At 50.6% G+C, this 19,097-nt stretch overlaps 1 protein-coding gene across 1 annotated transcript in view; it reads right to left on the reverse strand.

Annotated features, from left to right (window-relative positions):
- Positions 1-19,097, reverse strand: part of FANCM (FA complementation group M) — a 54,047-nt gene that overhangs the window by 10,603 nt on the left and 24,347 nt on the right. Inside the window, exons 6-13 of the mRNA XM_038137625.1 lie at positions 18,777-18,909; positions 17,931-18,059; positions 17,353-17,457; positions 15,764-15,951; positions 13,975-14,181; positions 10,352-10,586; positions 5,287-5,444; positions 4,576-4,728 (exon numbers count right to left, since the gene is read on the reverse strand). Coding sequence (XP_037993553.1) covers positions 4,576-4,728; positions 5,287-5,444; positions 10,352-10,586; positions 13,975-14,181; positions 15,764-15,951; positions 17,353-17,457; positions 17,931-18,059; positions 18,777-18,909 — 1,308 coding nt within the window. The remainder of the gene's footprint in view (positions 1-4,575; positions 4,729-5,286; positions 5,445-10,351; positions 10,587-13,974; positions 14,182-15,763; positions 15,952-17,352; positions 17,458-17,930; positions 18,060-18,776; positions 18,910-19,097) is intronic.

The following is a 19,097-nucleotide window of genomic DNA, read 5'->3' on the forward strand; positions in this document are numbered from 1 at the left end:
AAAAACAGCCAAAGAGAAAGGTGGTCACAGAATCCAGGATATGTGCCCTGGCAAATACGGGAGCAGGATCTATAAAGAGGCTGAAGAGGTCCATGTGCAACAACATCAGGAAATTAATGAGGGTGCCCAGAGAAGCTGTGAAGTGTCCAGGGCCAGGCTGGACAGGGCTGGAGCAGCCTGGGACAGTGGAAGGTGTCCCTGCCATGGCACTGGATGGGATTTAGGGTCCCTCCAAGCCAAACCATTCCAGGATTCCACACTAACAATCCCATTTACTGAGGATGTGTCCTGCCCCTGCCCTCTTTGTGTCATTGGCATGGCAGAGCTGGAAGCTGAGGGCAGGGATCCATGGAATGGTTGGACCATGCAGTCCCACTCCCAAATCACTGTGACTCCTCTGTTCTGGCTGGGAGCACAACCCCAGCCCCAGGAAAAGCACCCAGCACCTGCAATTCCAGCTCTAAACAACCCAGCCCTGGTCTCAGTTAATGCTTGGATTTAGAAAATTTGGCAACAAGATCAGAAGAAGCAATTCAAAGGAACTACTTGAACTGGAGAGCTGAGATTCTGGGGCTCCCTGGCACCTCACCCTCCAAAACCAGCCCAAACCCTTCCACCTTCTCTGGAAGCAGAAATTTTGACACATCTCAGAAGGGGATTTTAATCGGAGAGAATTTATGGGCAATGAGGGCCTAAAAACCCCAGATAAAACCATTTCATTGTCCTTATTTGAACCATTTTTAACTTTTCCTTTAGGGTCGCCTGAGAAAAAAGGTCCAGCTGGCTGAAAACACCAAATTTTCCCCCAAAATGCATCTGATTTAAGACTCCAAAGGCTTGGGAAGCCTTTTCAGGTTCCCTGGGACTGCAGAGTGCCTGGGAATGTTCTTCCCTGCTGGCAGGGAGTTCTCCTGGAGGATCCCCAGCCAGATGATAAATGACAGCTGATTCCAGGGCCAGCAGCTCCAGGGTCATCCCAGCGTTAGGAGATGTTTCCCTCCCAAGGTGTGTGGAGTCAGAGGGTGAAAAACTGAGACAACCCCAAAGATTTGGGGATTTATTTTGTTTTTCTTGTGAAAAGCTGTGAGTTCCCACAGCCAGGGGAAGGCTCCAGAGTGATCCTCCCACTCTGGCCACTAAAATGAAGCATTCCCCCTCCTCTCCTCAGGAAAAGCAAAGCACTGGCACTTCCCCAGTCCCTGAGAAACCTGGACAAACATCATCCCCCTCCAAGGACCACTCTGCCCAGCCTTATTTCCAAACAGCATACTCGAATTTGCAAAAAATGCTTAAAAGAGACGGAATAATTTTGCAGAAGGACAATTTGATTTGCTCCCATCTTGCACCAAAAATCCCCCGGGAGTAAATCCCATCTGCCCCACAGGCGTTGCTGTAGCAATAAAGCCCCCAGGGCATTAAAGGCTTTGCTGGATGTGCCTTTTCCAGGGGTCACATCTGGGACTTCTTTGACTTTTTTATTTTCTTTTGACTGGGCCAACTTCTTCTCTAAGATTTTAAGAGCATATAACCACAATATAATATTTTTGCCAATCATTTTCACTTATCTCTTTTTAAAAAAAAAGCATTTTAATTGACTTTTTAAAATCTATTATACAAAATACAAATTTCTTGAATTGCTGAATGGGTACAAGGAAAGGAAAGGCACACATCAGTGAATTTCTTCTCTAACAGAAAACACCAAAAAAACCACACAAATGCCTCTTGTGCTGGCTTGTATTGTCATGACAAATCTCTGAATGAAATTCTGCCCAAGACATAACTGAGCAGAAATTTCCAGATCATTTGGTCATTCACTGTAAAATAATGATTTGCCTGATTTTATGTTTCATCCCCCATTAAGAAAATCCTCAATGAAACTGTGGTTTGAGGTTCCCTCTCTTGGGTATTTAAGGAAAGAGCTGTGACCTGCATTGGTGTTAAACCCCTCTGTTAATTAAGCACCCTAAATGAGCGTCACCAGGTCAGCTGGCTGTAATTAGCCACGGAATATTTATAGCAGGAACCTGGATGCACAGCACATCCATGCAAACCCTCCACCAGAGGATCATGGAAGGGTTGGAAAGGACCTTGGATCCCACCCAGAGCCAGCCCGGCCATGGCAGGGACACCTCCCACTGTCCCAGGGTGTCCCAGTGTCCAGCCTGGCCTTGGGCACTGCCAGGGATCCAGGGGCAGCCCCAGCTGCTCTGGCAATTCCAGCCCAGGCAGGAATTCCCAATTCCCAATCTCCCACCCATCCCTGCCCTCTGGCACTGGCAGCCATTCCCTGGCTCCTGTCCCTCCATCCTTGTCCCCAGTCCCTCTGCAGCTCTCCTGGAGCCCCCTCCAGGCCCTGCCAGGGGCTCTGAGGAGTCCCAGGACCTTTCCCTCCTCCAGGGGACCATTTTGAACTCCAGTGGGAACATTCCCAGCCTTGGAGCCCTGTCAGTGCCTCCCGGGGAGGCAAGGATGACTGCAGGGACCGTTACTGCAGCTCAGACAAGAGCTCGGTGTCAGAGCTGCCCGATCAGATCGGATCAGGACAACGCTGCCTCTTCCCTTTTTGTGGAGCAGTTTTGGTGTCCCTGGACTGGCCCCAATTGGTTCAGTGCAAGAAAGAGCCCAGGGACCCCTGAAGATAAAACCCTGGTGACAGTGCTGACCCCAGCCCTGCCAGTGCTTTGTTTCTCCCTGGGAGGCTCCGAAGGCTGAGTGTCACCTTGTGTCACCTCCTGGGCACACCAGGGACACCCTATGAGGAAGGTGAGGAGTGAGGAAGCTCCACAGCTGCACCTCTGCCTGCTCACACAGATGGAGAAGGCTGGAGACCAACGAGGCTGGGGCTCACCCTGTGGGGCACGAGGGCAGCTGAGGGGGCTCAGCCAGGACAAAAGGAGGCTCAGGGGGCACCTGCTAATTCTGGAACCATTTCCCTCCTCCTGACATCTCGAGCTGTGCCAAGGGAAACCCAGGCTGGATATCAGGAAAAAGCATTTTACAGGAAGGTGATAAAGCTCTGGAATGGCCCGGGGAGGTGCAGTCCCCATCCCTGGGGGTGTTCACAAAGCCTGGCTGTGGCACTGGGGGCCAGGGCTGAGCTGAGCTGCTGGGGCTGGGCTGGACTCGATGGTCTTGGAGGTCTCTTCCAACCCAATAATTCTGTGACTCTGTGAATTCTGTGACATCCTTCCTGTGCCCATCCCTGCCCTCTCCCTCTGCAGTGTGTCCTGGACCCCAGCTGGGCACAGGGACTGTCAGAGTCTGGGAAATTGATTTGTAAAAACTCTCAAAGGCTGGCAGAAGGTTCTCATAGTGTACATCTGCATACAAACCTTGAAATAAGAAATGCTGACTTAAAAATACCATAGAGTAAGACAGAAATTGTTGGGAAAAAATTAAACTAGAAACAAGTTTCAAAGGATGACCTTACAAATAAGACTAAATACTTTAGAAAAAAATAGAACTATGAAAAATGCATTGTAGTAAGACCCACAAAGAGTAATTTTAGCTAATTAGCTTTAAGGCATTTACAACATAGTGCAGCTAAACCTGACAGGCCAATAAACACTTACAGTACATTGTAATTAGGAAAGAGTTAGCTTCTGATTGTGATGGCATGAATTAAAACATCTGTATTGTCCCACCCTTCTCATGAGACTGAAAATAAAATAAAGGTTTTTAAAGCACCTCTCAGTTGCCCCATCTCTGGGTCAGAAAAAGATATAATCCAACACCAGAGGAGTCAGGAATGTCTCTGGTGGGATGGAGAAGCTTTTCTGAGCTGGCCAGGTCTGATCACAGCCTCCCTTTCACACCCAAGGAGCACAGCTACAATGGCTCCATTCTCCTCCCTGATTAGCCCTGGTATTATTCAGGAAACTCGGGCAGCTTAGCAACGGCTTCTGATGACCTAAAAAACCTCCCCGTGCTGAAAGGCAACATTTGGGAGCTCAGCTGGAGGAGAAAATAAGGGGGTGAACCACTGGAGCCTCCATCACCTCTGCACCCACTTCCTTGTGCCTCCCAGAAGGATTTCTGCAGCCATCCCTGTCAGAAAACAAAATTCCCATCTCCCACATGGTTCCCATCCAGGTTTGTTTGGCTTAGCTCCTCTTACCCCTTAATTCTTAGGAACAATTGGCTTTTTAGTTCAAAAACACAAGCTCAAAAGGCCTACAGCAAATCCCCTAAAACAGGCCGTGGGTTCCTGCATGACTTTTCTGTCAGCTTTGGATGTACACACGGTACCAAACTCTTCCCAGTTCCTGGAATAGCTCTGATAGCCCTCGTGGTGGCTTTGCTCCTTGGCCTTTGGAGCTCCTGAACTCAATGTCATTCTGTCACAAACTGATACTGGAATCCATTAAAAAGAGATTGATTTAAGGGTGGGTTTTTTTTTTTCCTTTTTTAAACAGTTTCTGTGGAAAAGGTCAGGAACCACAGCCCAGCAGAGAGAGACATTTTTAAACAAGATTAAATACACATAATTCATTTCACAATTACTGGGTTTTTTTTAAATTTCATTATTTTTAAATTATTCTCACTGTGCATTCAGCCCCTGGGCACGTTTCTCACCTGCTGGTGCCTCATCAGCTCCATCATCTCTATGGCCCTGATGAAGAGGAGACAACGATCCGAGTGATCCACCAGGGATGTGGGGAGAGGCTGATTCTGCCAAATGCTCCACTCAGACAGGGACAGCTCCTGAGCTGCCCCCTCCTCGGGCTTCTGCAGGGGAAATGGGATGGAAAAGGAGGTTTTCAGCAGGGAATTGTTGAGCAAAACTTCTCTGTCAGGGACAATAAATACAGAAATGCACAGGAGGATTTAAACCTTCTCACACAGGTTTAAGTCTGGTCTAAAATAAAAACATCAGCAGCAAGCAGGGCTAGGGGAAGGTGCCCAGGTGTCCCTGCCCAGGGCAGGGGGTGGAATGAGATGGGTTTAAGATCCCTTTAAACCCAAACCACCCTGGCACTCTGTGAATACAGCATCCTGCAAGGAATTCCTAAAAACAGGAGCAGAACTTAATGGATACTGAGACTTTCTAATATATTTTTAATTTATCAACCCAACTTGTAATTTACAGACCTAACTTTTTACTTACAGACCCAACCTCAAAGACCCACTTCAAACATCCAGTTGCTACATCCTTAACCTCAAAAACCCACACGTAAATCTCAAAAGGGCATTTTTATAACAGACGTCCTTCAAATCCAGAGTTAACTCTGGCATTTCCAGCATCCTTCAGGCCTCGAGTCCAAGGAAGCACTGCATGGAACTCACTGGTGTTTCCTCCAGGTTTTCCAAGGTTTCAAACTGAGCTCGAGGCAATACTGGCTCCTTTATCCCATCACTGTCCTTAATCCTGTAGAGCCTGTCCCATATTTCAAACTCCTGAGGTGACAAGGACCAGCTCTCACGGGAGTTCATTTGCCTTTGGCCTGTGGGGGGAAAAACAACCACAGGGAAATGTCACCTGCTGGAGGAAAAGGGATGCACACAATAAAAGAACTCGGTGTGGTACCAGGCACAAAAAAAAAAAAAAATCTTCTCTGAGCCACAACCAAGAGCAGATGCAGAGAATCTGAATCCAGGACAAGCATCCAAAGAGTGTTAATGTTTTATACAAATAAATATCATCAAACAGCTGGTTTGGGGGAGGGCATCACATAAAAATAGAGACAGAGATATAAATCACTATCCCAAATAATGCCAAATCCCTTAAACAGCCCTGGCTGGGAAGAGATTCCAAAGAATCAGAGCTGAGAATGTGACTGTTTCCAGGCCAGATGTGTGAAGCTGGGAGAAAACAATGAAGGTAATTTGCCAGGATCTGGGATGAATCTGCAGCCCAGGCTCTTTTGGGAATTAATGCCACAGATGAGGAATCAGGATCTCTCAGTCCTCTCAAGGTCCAGCTGCCGGGGGCTGTGTCTGCACAGAGCAAACCCCGAGACCAGAGTCCTGCTCATGTCCTGCTCAGGAGAACCTGGAAAAATGAGCCAACAGCGATGTTCTCAAGGCCATCACTAAAACACCCCAGGAGATCAACACTGCTATGGAGCATTTCTGATTCAAGTGTAAATGCCACCTTCCTGAAGAGAAAACCCAGTCCAAGGACCTGGCAGGGGAGGAAAACAGAGACCTGAAGGAAAAGGAAAAGAAGAACAATTCTCAGAGAAGAATTTGGAATTTGGAATCTCAGAGAAGAGTGTTGAGGGGGAAGGGACCCACAGGGATCACAGAATCATGGAATGCTGAGAGGGAAGGTGATGTCTCAGGTTGGGCTTTTCTATTTTCCCACTCTGAGCTGCTTTAGTGTGTGGGGCTGGGTTCACATCAGGGGATGCTGAGCTCTGCACAGAGCAGGGAGACAAAACAATTCCTGCTCCAGCTGGGACCAAGGACAAATGATCCAAAGCTCAGCCCAGGAGCACAAACAGCGTGGGCTGCAGAGAGACAAACAAGCAGGGTGGGAGTGCCTGGGCTAAAGCTGGAACGGGACAATGAACTGCAAGGTGCCAATGGAGCAGAGCTGAGCCAAGGGAGAGACCCCGGCAGCGCTCGTGCATTTTGGGACCATTTGGGTTCCTCTTGGGTGCAGCCCTGGCTGGGCTCTGGTGCTGCCCAAGGTGGATCCATGGAGGAGATGCTTTGGATAAATCCCTGCTTTATTCAGTGACTCCACCCAGCCTCTGCTCCAGGGCAGCCTGCACAGGACATCAAAGGGACCCACAGGGGTCACAGAATCAGGAATGTCCTGAGTGGGAAGGGACCCACAAAGACCACCCAGCCCAACCCCTGTCCCAAACCCCCAACAATGCCACCCTGGGCATCCCTGGCAGCGCTGTCCAAAGGCTCCTGGAGCTCTGGCAGCCTCGGGCTGTGCCCATTCCCTGCTGCTGAGGATCTGTTCCACCCAGCCCCAGCAGGGCAGGCTGGGAACAACAATGACCTCAGTGCTGTTCCAGCTCCGTGGGACAGAGACGAGATGATCCCGTGATACCAGCCCAGGTGAGCCACGCTGCAACCCTGCCAGGCAAGGAGCCCTGCAGCAGCTGGCAGAACCTGGGAACACAGGATTCCCAGAGCTCCGGGCTCCCTGCTGGGGAGGATTGTGCTGCCCAGAACATTTCCCGAACGCAAGAAAGAGGGACCTGGACAAACACGAGTGCTGCCATCAGGGAATGGGAGCACAGGGAGAACGTTCCCATCCTCGGGGAGGCTGATAAGGCTGTTTGGATCAGGGCTGGGAATCAGCACATCCTGCAGTCCCTGGCACAGCCTCTCCCCTCCACAGGAAGCAGCCGGTGCTGTCCCATGGGAAATTATCCTCCAGAACATTCCAAGTTAGGGATGCCAGGCCCTACCAGACACAAACACAGCACTCAGATCATCCACGTTATTTTCCTTGTTTTTCTCCAGAGCTAATGCATTTTCATTGTTCTGGAAGAGGGAAGAGAGCAAGAATTAGCTACAGCAACCTGAAAGGCATGAAACCACAGAGCAGGTGTTTAAAGCCTAAAGCAGGTGCTGGTAATCTTAAAAAGTGAATCCAAACCAATTATCCTTAGGATAAAACCAGCAATTATAGAAATAATGTGAAATTGTAAAATCAAACAAAACCCATGGTTATTGTCAACTCAAAATTGATCATCTGAAATGAGGGAGTGGAAGAATTGTGGACAACCAGCAGAAGAATTAAGAAAATGAGATTTCATCTGAAAAAAAGCAAAAAGAAAAGGAATTACTTGTAGCTTGAAATGAGATTCAGCTCCAGGAACAATATTAACACGCTCCCTCACTTCAGCAAACTCTTAAAAAAAAAAACCCAAACAAACAAAACCCAAAAATCAGAGAGAAAGAAGAATATTAAAACACGAGAAGTTATATAAGAGGCTTATGGAGCAAAGGGATTCTTTGTTGCACTGTTTGAAGGAGAGCTCTGAAAACTGAAGGACACACTTGGTTAATGATGGGGCAGCACAAGATACTGGATCCTTCTGGGGCTGACAGACAAAAGTTATGGAAGAGCTTTTGAAGTGAAGTAAAACTAACAGAAATTGGATCCAATTGAGAAGAACAGGAAATGTGTATTTTTTCAGGTAATGAGTGACAGGACCAGAGGAAACAGCCTCAGGTTGTGCCAGGGAAGGTTCAGGTTGGACATGGGGAGGAATTTCTCCATGGAAAGGGTGCTCAGGCCTTGGAACTGCCCAGGGCAGGGCTGGAGTCCCCATCCCTGCAGGGATTAAAGCCCTGTGCTTGTGGCACTTGGGGACATGGGGCACTCTGGGGAATGGCTGGACTCAATGGACTCAGAGTTTTCCAACCTCCATGATGCCTTGATTGTATTTGACAAGAAAACCAGGAGAATGCTTGAAATTCCCGTGACAACTCAGCCCTTGACAGCTCAGTTTCTGTCACAGAGAAACCTGAGGATGAACTGGACCTCAACCACAAAGTGAGAGCAGCGATCAGAACACACCCAGCTCACCCACTGCTGCCAGCTTTACCCATTTTTTATCGTGGAAACGGGCACTAAAATGAAAAGAAAATGCAAAAAAAGTCATCTCCTTTCTTTTCCACTTTGGAGCTTCATCCTGAGGGTCGCTAAAACCAGGAGCAGCCCCTGGCTCACCCAGCAGTGAGGGGGATTCCACACAAGGGTGGAGCTCAGTGACCTGCACAGGGCAGCCCTGGCTGGCAGGAGGGCACGGAGCCCTGGCCACCCTGGGGACTCAGCCCTGGCCACCCTGGGACTGAGCCCTGGCCACCCTGGGGACTGAGCCCTGGCCACCCTGGGACTGAGCCCTGGCCACCCTGGGACTGAGCCCTGGGCACCCTGGGACTGAGCCCTGGGCACCCTGGGACTGAGCCCTGGCCACCCTGGGACTGCGCCCTGGGCACCTTCAGCAAATCAGCCCTGGGCACCCTGGGACTGAGCCCTGGGCACCCTGGGGACTCAGCCCTAGCCACCCTGGGGACTGAGCCCTGGGCACCCTGGGACTGAGCCCTGGGCACCCTGGGACTGAGCCCTGAGCACCTTCAGCAAATCAATCCTGGGCACCCTGGGACTGAGCCCTGGGCACCCTGGGACTGAGCCCTGGCCACCCTGGGACTGAGCCCTGGGCACCCTGGGACTGAGCCCTGGGCACCCTGGGACTGAGCCCTGGCCACTATAGAGACTCAGCCCTGGCCACCTTCAGCAAATCAATCCTGGCCACCTATGGGGACTCAAACCCTGGTCACTTTGGGGACTAAACCTTGGACACCCTCTGGCTGCTCAGCCCTGGCCACCTCTGGGGATTCTACCCTGGCCACCTCTGGCTGCTCAGCCCTGGTCCCTTTGGGGACCCGGAGCCCCAAAGCTGCCCACGGGAATTTAAAGTCCCCACAAGCCAATCCAGTCTGGGATTTTGGGATGAACATGGCTCACACAGCAGGCACGGGGCAATTCCAGCCCCTGTGCTGCTCCCACAGCAGGAACGTTCCCAGCATTATCGTTTCCTTTATGCCCTCCCTGCTCGTTTCTCTTTTCCAGGACAGACCAATAAATGCTCCAAAAGGATCATTTTCATTCCACGTTGGGTCCTGATTGTTTTCCAGCAGCTGTGTCTGTTTAATCAGAAAGAGGAACTTTCCCAAGGCTTTGAGTTTCTCCTTTCAAGAAGTTGCTGTTAGTCTTTCCAGAAAGCACTAACAAAAAGAGCAGGAAAATTCCCAAGTATTTATAAAAGTAGCTCTTTTTTCCTATCTTAGGATTGTGTTCAGTTTCCTGAGCATTCCTGTGCCATTAAACTGCATCAGCTAAAAAGCCTCCACGAGAATTTTCCTAATTTTCCTCCAAGAGGGTCTGCACAGTTCATAAACACCCTACCCTTGATTTCTCCTTTTCCTCACACCAAAATCCTTTGGTTTTCAAGCATTTCTGGTTTATTATCATTTACAAAGCCACAACGCCCAGAGAAGCTGTGGCTGCCCCATCCCTGGGAGCATCCCAGGCCAGGCTGGACAGGACTCCTGGTTGGAGCACTCTGGGATAAGGGAAGGTGGCCCTGCCCATGGGAATTTAAAGTCCCCACAACCCAAACCAGTCTGGGATTCTGGGATTCTGGGATGAACATTTGCCTCGTGTGTGTGCAGCTGGAGTTTCTGACTTCCAGTGAGTGACTCCACGGAGCAGGATGAGCCAAGGCCTGGCTCAGGATGCGGCTGTGCAAGGGCAGAGCTGTGAGGATGCCCAGGAACAGCCCTGGGCAGTGCCTGAGCTGACAGAGTGATCCTGAGAGCCCCGAGCCCGCGGGAGGGAGGGCTGGAAGGGCTGGAAACACCATAATCCTCTTACCAGTGACACAGGCAAAGGGAGCAGCTTTGTGCTGCAGGGAGCTGCAGCTCCTCTCTTTGGGAAGCCCCCTCGAGGCGCTCTGCTCCTGCTTCTCAGCGGTGATAAACATTTTGTGCACTTTGGGATTGATGCCTTCTGGAACCATCCGTGGGCTGTGCTGGTAGAAACGAAGGGTTTTGTTCCCTGAAATGGCTTTGTGGATGCTCCTTTTGTTACACTGGCTTTGGTTGTAGGTCTGGAAGAGAAGGTAAATAAATCTTCTGCCGATTGATTGTTTTTTCACAGCATTTGATGAAAAGCAAAAGAACACCTCATGTCTGTGGGGTTTCTCATTATTTCCCATTCCCTCAGCAAGGAGTTGTTTGGTTTGGGGTTTTTTCCTGGGCCAGAAGCAGGCACAGCACTGGAGAGTGAGAAAGGAGCACAGCCCTTGCCTGGGGGAAGTTACAAGCTGTCACTGATACAGGGATGATGTAAATTAGATTACATCAGAAACAGGGAAACCAGCTCAAGCAAAAAAAAAAAGGCCTAAGATGATTTGTTGATGTCATGAGTGCTCTGAGTCCTTTTAATTACACTCCATTTTATTGTGCAATGGAGCAACCATGGCAAAGCTGGGGAGTGTGAGGGGAGAAACTGGGGCCTCCCTCTGCAAGTGCCTCCCCAAGGAGGTTTTGTGCTGTGCTCCTCCCTGAGTGTCCCAGGGGGACAGCTGCCACCTGACAGAGAGGATTTCAGGGAGCAAAAATAAATAAAATAATAAAGAAACAAATAATTTCCCTGAATAAAACTGGAAGATGCCCACAGCCAGCTCTGATAAACCCCTCAGGCATTCCAAAAGATAACTCTTCAATCCTAGAACAGTCAAACCCCAGTGTTCTTATGGCACAAAAACGTGGTGTTACCAAATTAGCATCACAGAGTTGTGACTTTGCTGGCTTTTCCCTCCCCTGTGCTGAGCAGCTCCAGGGGACATCCCAGGCCCATCCCAGCAGCTCCAGGGGACATCCCAGCAGCTCCAGGGAACATCCCAGCAGCTCCAGGGGACATCCCAGCCCCATCCCAGCAGCTCCAGGGAACATCCCAGCAGCTCCAGGGAACATCCCAGCCCCATCCCAGCAGCTCCAGGGGACATCCCAGCCCCATCCCAGCAGCTCCAGGGGACACCCCAGCACCATCCCAGCAGCTCCAGGGGACATCCCAGCCCCATCCCAGCAGCTCCAGGGGACATCCCAGCCCCATCCCAGCAGCTCCAGGGGACACCCCAGCCCCATCCCAGCAGCTCCAGGGGACACCCCAGCCCCATCCCAGCAGCTCCAGGGGACACCCCAGCGCCATCCCAGCAGCTGCAGGGCCCTGAGGCTCACAGGAGCTGCCACGTGGAGAGGCTGCCCTGGGAACACGTGGGAGCCACGGAATAAACACTGAGCTGACAGGAATTCCTGCACAAGTCACGCTGCCAGACCTGCACTGACCCCTTTCTCCCAGTAACACATCTCCAAAAGCTTTGTGGTTGACCTGAAGTGGTTTGATTAAAAACAACCCCAAAATTAAAGCAAGGAAAAAAAAATCCCAAAAGTAAAACAAAGGGAAAAAACCCCCACACAACCCCCCCTAAAATTTCCAAACAAATTGCCATGAATTAATTAATGGACATTAATTATTTAGCTGCAAATTAAGCGATGGGAAAGAGCCTCCACACTGAGTCTCTTTGCAGTTCTGCTAAACTTAAAAACCCCTAAAGACACCCTCAAGAGAAAACAAACAAATCCACCAAGATAATATTGGTTTGCAATTAAACTTATCTCCTGACCTCAAAATAATAATAAAAAAAAATGTATACAATGACTGTTCTACCTGGGGGGAAGGTCTGCTTCAAAGATATCTGAGAAAATCTGGACAACACAGTAATCCAACGACTTAGGTGAAGCTCCAAGGAATTTAAGGGACTGTTTTATATCCCATTACAGAGCAGAGCTTTCAATAGTAACCAGCCTCAGTAAGCAGCACGAGAAAATATCTATTTACAAGCTCCACTCAGGTCCATCATTTTTAACTGTCATCCCTTCAAAGGGGAAACTTTTTTCCCCTCCGGGAGGATTCTCTGCAGTGCCATTCAGAATGAAATCCCTGCCATCCACAAATCCCAACACAGCTACAGCACTGACTGGAATAAATGAAATAATACCAAGAGTCTGAAACTTAGGGTTTGCAATTGATTCACACAGATCTCGGAGGTACTGGTTTGCACCTCCTTTCCCTGGTGATGGCAGCAGGGAGTGCCCAGCCCGTCCTGCCCAGATCCTGCCCTGTCCAAGCCAAGGGGAGCCCGGGCCCTGCAGGGCTGTGGGATGCAGCTGGCCCAGCTGGGGCGGGATCCCGCAGCTCCCGGCACGTCTCCGGTGGGACATGGACGTCCCGAGGGACAGGCTGTGCTCAGAGATGATTGATTATGCTCTGCCTGAGTGCTGGGCTGCAGGAGCCCAGCCAAAGTGGATTTCACCTAAGCCGATCTCCTCATCCTCACACGCAAGAGCGCGGCCACTAAAGCCAGCTGCGGGTGCCAGTGGCGTCACCAGCCCGGTAAGCACAGCCTGAACAGCCAGTGGCATCACCAGCACCCCCAGCTCCAGCCCCCACCCCACAGCTTCCTCTGCACCCTGGGAAAGCCCTGGAATCTCTGAGTTGCAGTTTAGTATTTGGTGACATGGCAGGCTGGGAGAGAGAGCTGGGAATGCTCCCCTGGAGAGGAGAAGAGCCCAGGGAGAGCTGAGGGTACCTAAAGGGGCTCCAGGAGAGCTGCAGAGGGACTGGGGACAAGGCCTGCAGGGACAGGAGCCAGGGAATGGCTCCCAGTGCCAGAGGGCAGGGATGGGTGGGAGATTGGGAATTGGGAATTCCTGGCTGGGCTGGGATTGCCAGAGCAGCTGGGGCTGTCCCTGGATCCCTGGCAGTGCCCAAGGCCAGGCTGGACACTGGGGCTGGAGCAGCCTGGGACAGTGGGAGGTGTCCCTGCCATGGCACGGGGCAGAACTGGAGGATCTTTCAGGCCCCATTGAAGCCAAAGCACTCCAGGGTTCTGTGCTGGAGTTTCCTGTAACAGTGAATGCGGAAGATTTGTATCTTGTATTAGATTGGTTAGTGAACCTTAGAATATTCAGCACAGAAGAAGATTTATGGTATTGCAATGGGAACTTTGCTCTGTTTTTACTCGTCCTTGCTCTCTCATCCTCTGTACCTCGCTCTTGCCTTCTCTCTCTTTACCCCTCTCCCTCTTTGGGGCTGCTCCTGCTGCGGCAGCTCCAGCAGGGCCCCTGCCCCCAGGCCCTTTGCAATGAACCACAAGTTCCAAGACCAGAAGAAGATTTAATGTATTGTAACGGGAACCTCGCCCTCAGATCCTCTCTTTTACTCTCTCATTCCCTCTTTGCCACTCTTTTACCCCTCTCTCCCTCCTTGGGGCTGCTCTGAGCTGAGGCTGGCAGCTCCCAGCAGGGCCCCTGCACCCAGGCCCTTTGCAATAAACCCCAAGTTCCACGACCTGGCTTCAGAGATCTCCCATCCCCATCCACCCCAACCATCCCACCCCTGTCGCTCCTGCCCCCGGCAGTGCCCCCACTCACCCTCTCCTCGCGGCCCTGGGCCAGGATGACGACGATGCGGCCGTGGCGGCGGCGGCCGGTGCGGCCCATGCGCTGCACCAGGCGCACGGGGCTGCGCTGCGCGTCGAAGCACACGATCAGATCCACCTCGCCGATGTCCAGCCCCTCCTCGCCCACGCAGGTGGACACCAGGGTGTTGTACCCGCCCTCCCGGAAACGCCTCACCACCTGCAGGGACAGCGGGAAAGGGAGGGAGCAGCTCAGCTGGGAAAACGGATTGGTGTCCTTGTCCTGGGTGGGAGAGCTGCCAGAGCTGGGGCAGTTCTCCTCTGTCCATGGGCAGTTTTCTTTATCTCTGCCACAGCCAATCCTCCCTCCAGGAGATCTCTGCTGTCCATGGCCACGGAGTGTCCCTGCAGGGCTGATCCAATTCCATCAGCCCATGGGAGATGCTCTGCCCAGGGCAGGAGCCAAGCATTCCTACCTGGATCCAATCTGAGCCTGGGAGCAGCACAGCAGCCTCTGCCCCCTGCATTCCCAGAGGAGCAGCTTTCTCCTGCCCTGCATTCCCAGAGGAGCAGCTTTCTGCTGCCCTGCATTCCCAGAGGAGCAGCTTTCTGCTGCCCTGCATTCCCAGAGGAGCAGCTTTCTGCTGCCCTGCATTCCCAGAGGAGCAGCTTTCTCCTGCCCTGCATTCCCAGAGGAGCAGCTTTCTCCTGCCCTGCATTCCCAGAGGAGCAGCTTTCTCCTGCCCTGCATTCCCAGAGGAGCAGCTTTCTCCTGCCCTGCATTCCCAGAGGAGCAGCTTTCTCCTGCCCTGCATTCCCAGAGGAGCAGCTTTCTCCTGCCCTGCATTCCCAGAGGAATTCCAGGCCCATCTCCAGCAGCCCTGGAGCTGCAGAGGAAAACTCCAGCCTTGTGCAGGATCCCTGCTCAAGCAGAAGCACAGCTGGCCCTGCAGGAGGGCTGAGCCACCATGGAATGGCACTGTGCCACCAGCCTGACCCACAGGGGGTCAGGGCCTCTCTGACTGTTTCAATGGGGGTTTTTTTTGTTGTTTCTACTATTGGATTTGTATTTTAATTTTCCTAGTAAAGAACTGCTATTCCTATTCCCATCTCTTTACCTGAGAGCCCCTTAATTTCAAACTTACAATAATTCAGAGGGAGGGGGTTTGCATTTTCCATTTCAGGGGGACTCCTGCCTTCCTTAGCAGACACCTGGCTTTTCAAATCCAGACAATTCTAAAATGACAAGTTTTGTTTTTTTAAATTTCCCAGCTGCTACCTTGTGATCAAACACCACCCCAGTGTGACCAGCATCAGCATTTCAACTCTTTAAAATAAAGGGAAAAAAGCCCACCTTATTCTGTCTCCAACCATGGTATTCTTGTAAGACTGATCCTCCCAACTTAGCAGTTAAATATTTTAGGGGTTGTCTTTTTTTTTAGCTTTGCTACATCAGAATTTAATGCTAGATCTTATCTTTCCTACCTAAAAGAAAAATAAAATTCCCACAGCATGTATTCGCATATTTCCCCTGATTTTTGGCATCTAAATTTAGCAGCTGTTAATAAAATGTAAATATATAAATTATAATAATTATATTTATATATAATATAAATATATATTTTTGGTCTATTTTGTTCAGTGAGTATAATTTTGGATCCTCTGGAAACCACTGGACCCCACAGGGATTTACCAAGCACACTTACAGCTCAGCCAGTGCCACGCAGTCCATACTCCTGGAGTTATTTACACACTGAATGCTCCTTATCACCAATTCCTAGGCCAAGCCTCTCCTGCCTCACCTCCAGCTGCTCCTTCTGGGTGAAGCCCTTGGTGCTCTTGCCCGAGGAGTGTCCCACGAAGGTCATGGCGCGCACGGCCGGGCGGAGCCGCGCCAGCATCTCGGCGATCTCCTGCACGCTGTCCCGGAACGAGGAGAAGATCATCACCCTCGTGTCCCCAGGGGAGCCCTCGCTCTTGTCTTCATCTGCTGGATTTGAAAATGCCAGGTTGTAATAGCACGATCAGTAAAAAAGGACGGGGCACCCCCCACAAGTCGCACATTCACAGCTCTCGTCTCACTTGATGGGAAGAGCGAGTGGGCAGAAAATGCTCCAAGATCCACCTCCTTCAAGTCCCTCTTTGGATCAAAGCATGCTCCCATGCTCATGGAGAATGTCTTCATCTGAGGCACCCTCACTCAAGTCACTTTGAAAGCTGGGGTTGGACGGGAAGTGTTTTGGGATGAAGTTCGTGATGCTCCATTGTGATGCTCCAAGGTTGTCTCCATTTCAGACTCTCAGGACAGCAGAACCAGAATCCCAGAAAGGTTTGGGTGGGAAAGGACCTTAAATCCCACCCAGTGCCACCCCTGCCATGGCAGGGACACCTCCCACTGTCCCAGGCTGCTCCAGCCCCAGTGTCCAGCCTGGCCTTGGGCACTGCCAGGGATCCAGGGGCAATTCCAGGGGAACAGAAAGGGCTGGTGCTGTTCCAGGCATGGCTGATGACTTGGGGCATGAATTCCCTCCCTTTTCATCTCAAATGTAGGGTTTTTAAAGCAGAGGCAAAAAGAGGGAGGTTGGGAGGACAGAAAGAACTCTGAATGGGGAGGGGAAAAAAGGAGTGAACTGCATTAAAAGCATTGGGACATACCCTAAAGTTACAAACACAGAACTGGGAAACAGAGTTGCCTAGTAGAAAACATCAGTCATTTCAAAGGTTTGATGAGAACAGGGCATCCAAGAGAGAAGAAACACACAAAAAAAAAACCCAGGGAAGGGCAGGTCAGAAATTATCAGAACTTCACAGAGCACAAAGATCCAAACAGGCGAGATACAAAGTGAACAAGATGCAAAACAAATGTTATTATTGCTCATGTAATCATTCCAAAGGCTGGAATCAAGAAGCTGAAACATCCCAAAACCAAAGAGATCTGGATGATGTCTTCATCAAGATGAAAAAGAATGAGGGACAGGGGAATGTAACTGAAGGGTCTGAACTTCAAATTGATGCCTCAGAGTTGTAATTCTTATCCTCAGGCTGGATATCAGAACTTTTATCCTTAAGGTCCTTAAAAGTGTTCATGGAACTCTGCAGCAGGGACTGAGGGGGGCTGCCAGGACAAACTGGGACAGGACCAGCAGGAAGGGTGGTAGCCCCAGGAACGAGTTTCCTATCCCTGTTTTCCTCAGCTGTTAGAGCAGTTTATATCAAATTAATAATGAGAATTTGTAGGAAGTTTTTATCTTATAGAAATCTCGTGGTGAAATTCTTCTAGAGGGAAAGATGCACAAAGAATCAAAGCAATAAAGCAGCACAAAGGAGGCAATCAATCAGGAGGACATTCCTTGTTTCCATTCCCAGGTTTTCCTGAGCTGCTGGTACTCACCAGAACATCTCTGTTTCCAGGATCTGAAGTGTTCTATTACAATCTCCTCCAATTTCTTTAATTTTGGATGGCTGTAGACAAATTCCTTTTTTTTCCCTTCCAGTTCTGGAAAGGAAATAAAGTAATGAAAGATGTAAATAAACCTGCAACAAGCAGGAAGGTTCAGCGAACTTCATTGCCTCCCACTGTAATTATCTAGTCAGACCCAAATCCTGATATTGATATTTAGATATTGGTTCTAAACAAAACAATAAACTGCTGACAGAAGAACATTTGTTAAACCCACTTTTTGAGAAAGTGCTGTTGTTTTTGTTAGAGTCACACTGGAAAAGACTTAGAGTGAAACAGCCAATCCAATTGTTAAAATACAATCCAGGTTGTATTTTAACCTGTATTTTAGAGCAAATTAAAAACTTCAAACACAGAAAACTTCTTTGAAAGCAGCTAAAACCACCATGGGAAGAGTGAGAGGGAGGGAGAGACAGAGCATTGGGAATTCAATCTGGAGTAAAGAGCAGCAGCCAGGGCAGCACAGCTTTCAAACAGGAATGTTCTGTCCCTGAGAGGGGAATCCTGACCTGTTGTGCTCTTGCCAACACTTCCACCCTCAGGAGCCACAGCAATGTCTGAGAACATGTCCTGAAGCTGCTGGTAGAGCTCCATGAAGTCCTCGTTGCGCCCCAGCTCGCTCTTGGTGCGGGACAGCCCTTTGGAGAGAGTTGGAACACCTCAGGATTCCATTTCCTTCCCAAACAGACTCTGCCTTTAGCAAACCTCACCGTGCCCAGCTCTGGCCCCTCAGGCTGGGAAGGACTTTGAGAGGCTGGAGCTTGTCCAGAGGGGGCAATGAGCTGGAGAGGGGCTGGGAACACAAACCCTGAGAGGAACCCTGAGGGAGCTGGGAACACAAACCCTGAGAGGAACCCTGAGGGAGCTGGGGGTGCTCAGCCTGGAGCAAAGGAGACTCAGGGCTGCCCTCAGCACTCTCCCAGCTCCTGAAAGGTGCCTGTGCTCAGCTGGGCTGGGCTCTGTCTGCAGGCACTGACACAGCCAGAGCACACAGCCTCAAGCTGCACCAAGGGAAATTCAGGTTGGAGAGCAGGGAAAGGTTTTTCCAGGAAGGGTGATAAAGCTCTGGAATGTTCTGCCCGGGGAGGTGGTGCAGTCCCCATCCCTGGGGGTGTTCACAAAGCCTGGATGTGGCACTGGGTGCCAGGGCTGAGCCGAGCTGTTGGGGCTGGGCTGGACTCGAAGATCTTGAAGGTCTCTTCTACCCTGGTCATTCTGTGACTCTGAATAAGGGGAACAAAACACCAAATCCACCTGCAGCCCCTCATTCCTTAAGGTGTTTTGTGCCAAACCAGCCATCCAGCGAGGCAGATGAAGCGGAGCTGAAAGGAAGGATGCTCCTGAGGAGATTTCACCTTTGGATCCATCCATGATTCCCAACAGGTAGATGAACAAGGAGCGGATTCCCATCTGCAGCAGCAGCTCGTACCCGTGGTACAGACTGATACAAAGGGCAAAGTCTCCTTCAATGATGCCTTGATGGATTCCCTGGGGGAGAAAAGCAGATTCTGATGGGGTTAGGAAGTGGCTGAGGAGCAGGAATCCCACTGCAATTCCTGCCCAAAACCAGAGTGACACCTGAGGAGCAGAGCAAACCCCAAAGTGATGCCCAGGGAGCAGTTTGTCCATCAGAGCCCTCAGGGGACAGACTGCACAATGCTCAGGGAAGGCAATCC

The sequence above is a fragment of the Motacilla alba genome, chromosome 5 (assembly GCF_015832195.1).
Source record: "Motacilla alba alba isolate MOTALB_02 chromosome 5, Motacilla_alba_V1.0_pri, whole genome shotgun sequence".
In the NCBI taxonomy this organism is placed as follows: Eukaryota; Metazoa; Chordata; class Aves; order Passeriformes; family Motacillidae; genus Motacilla; species Motacilla alba.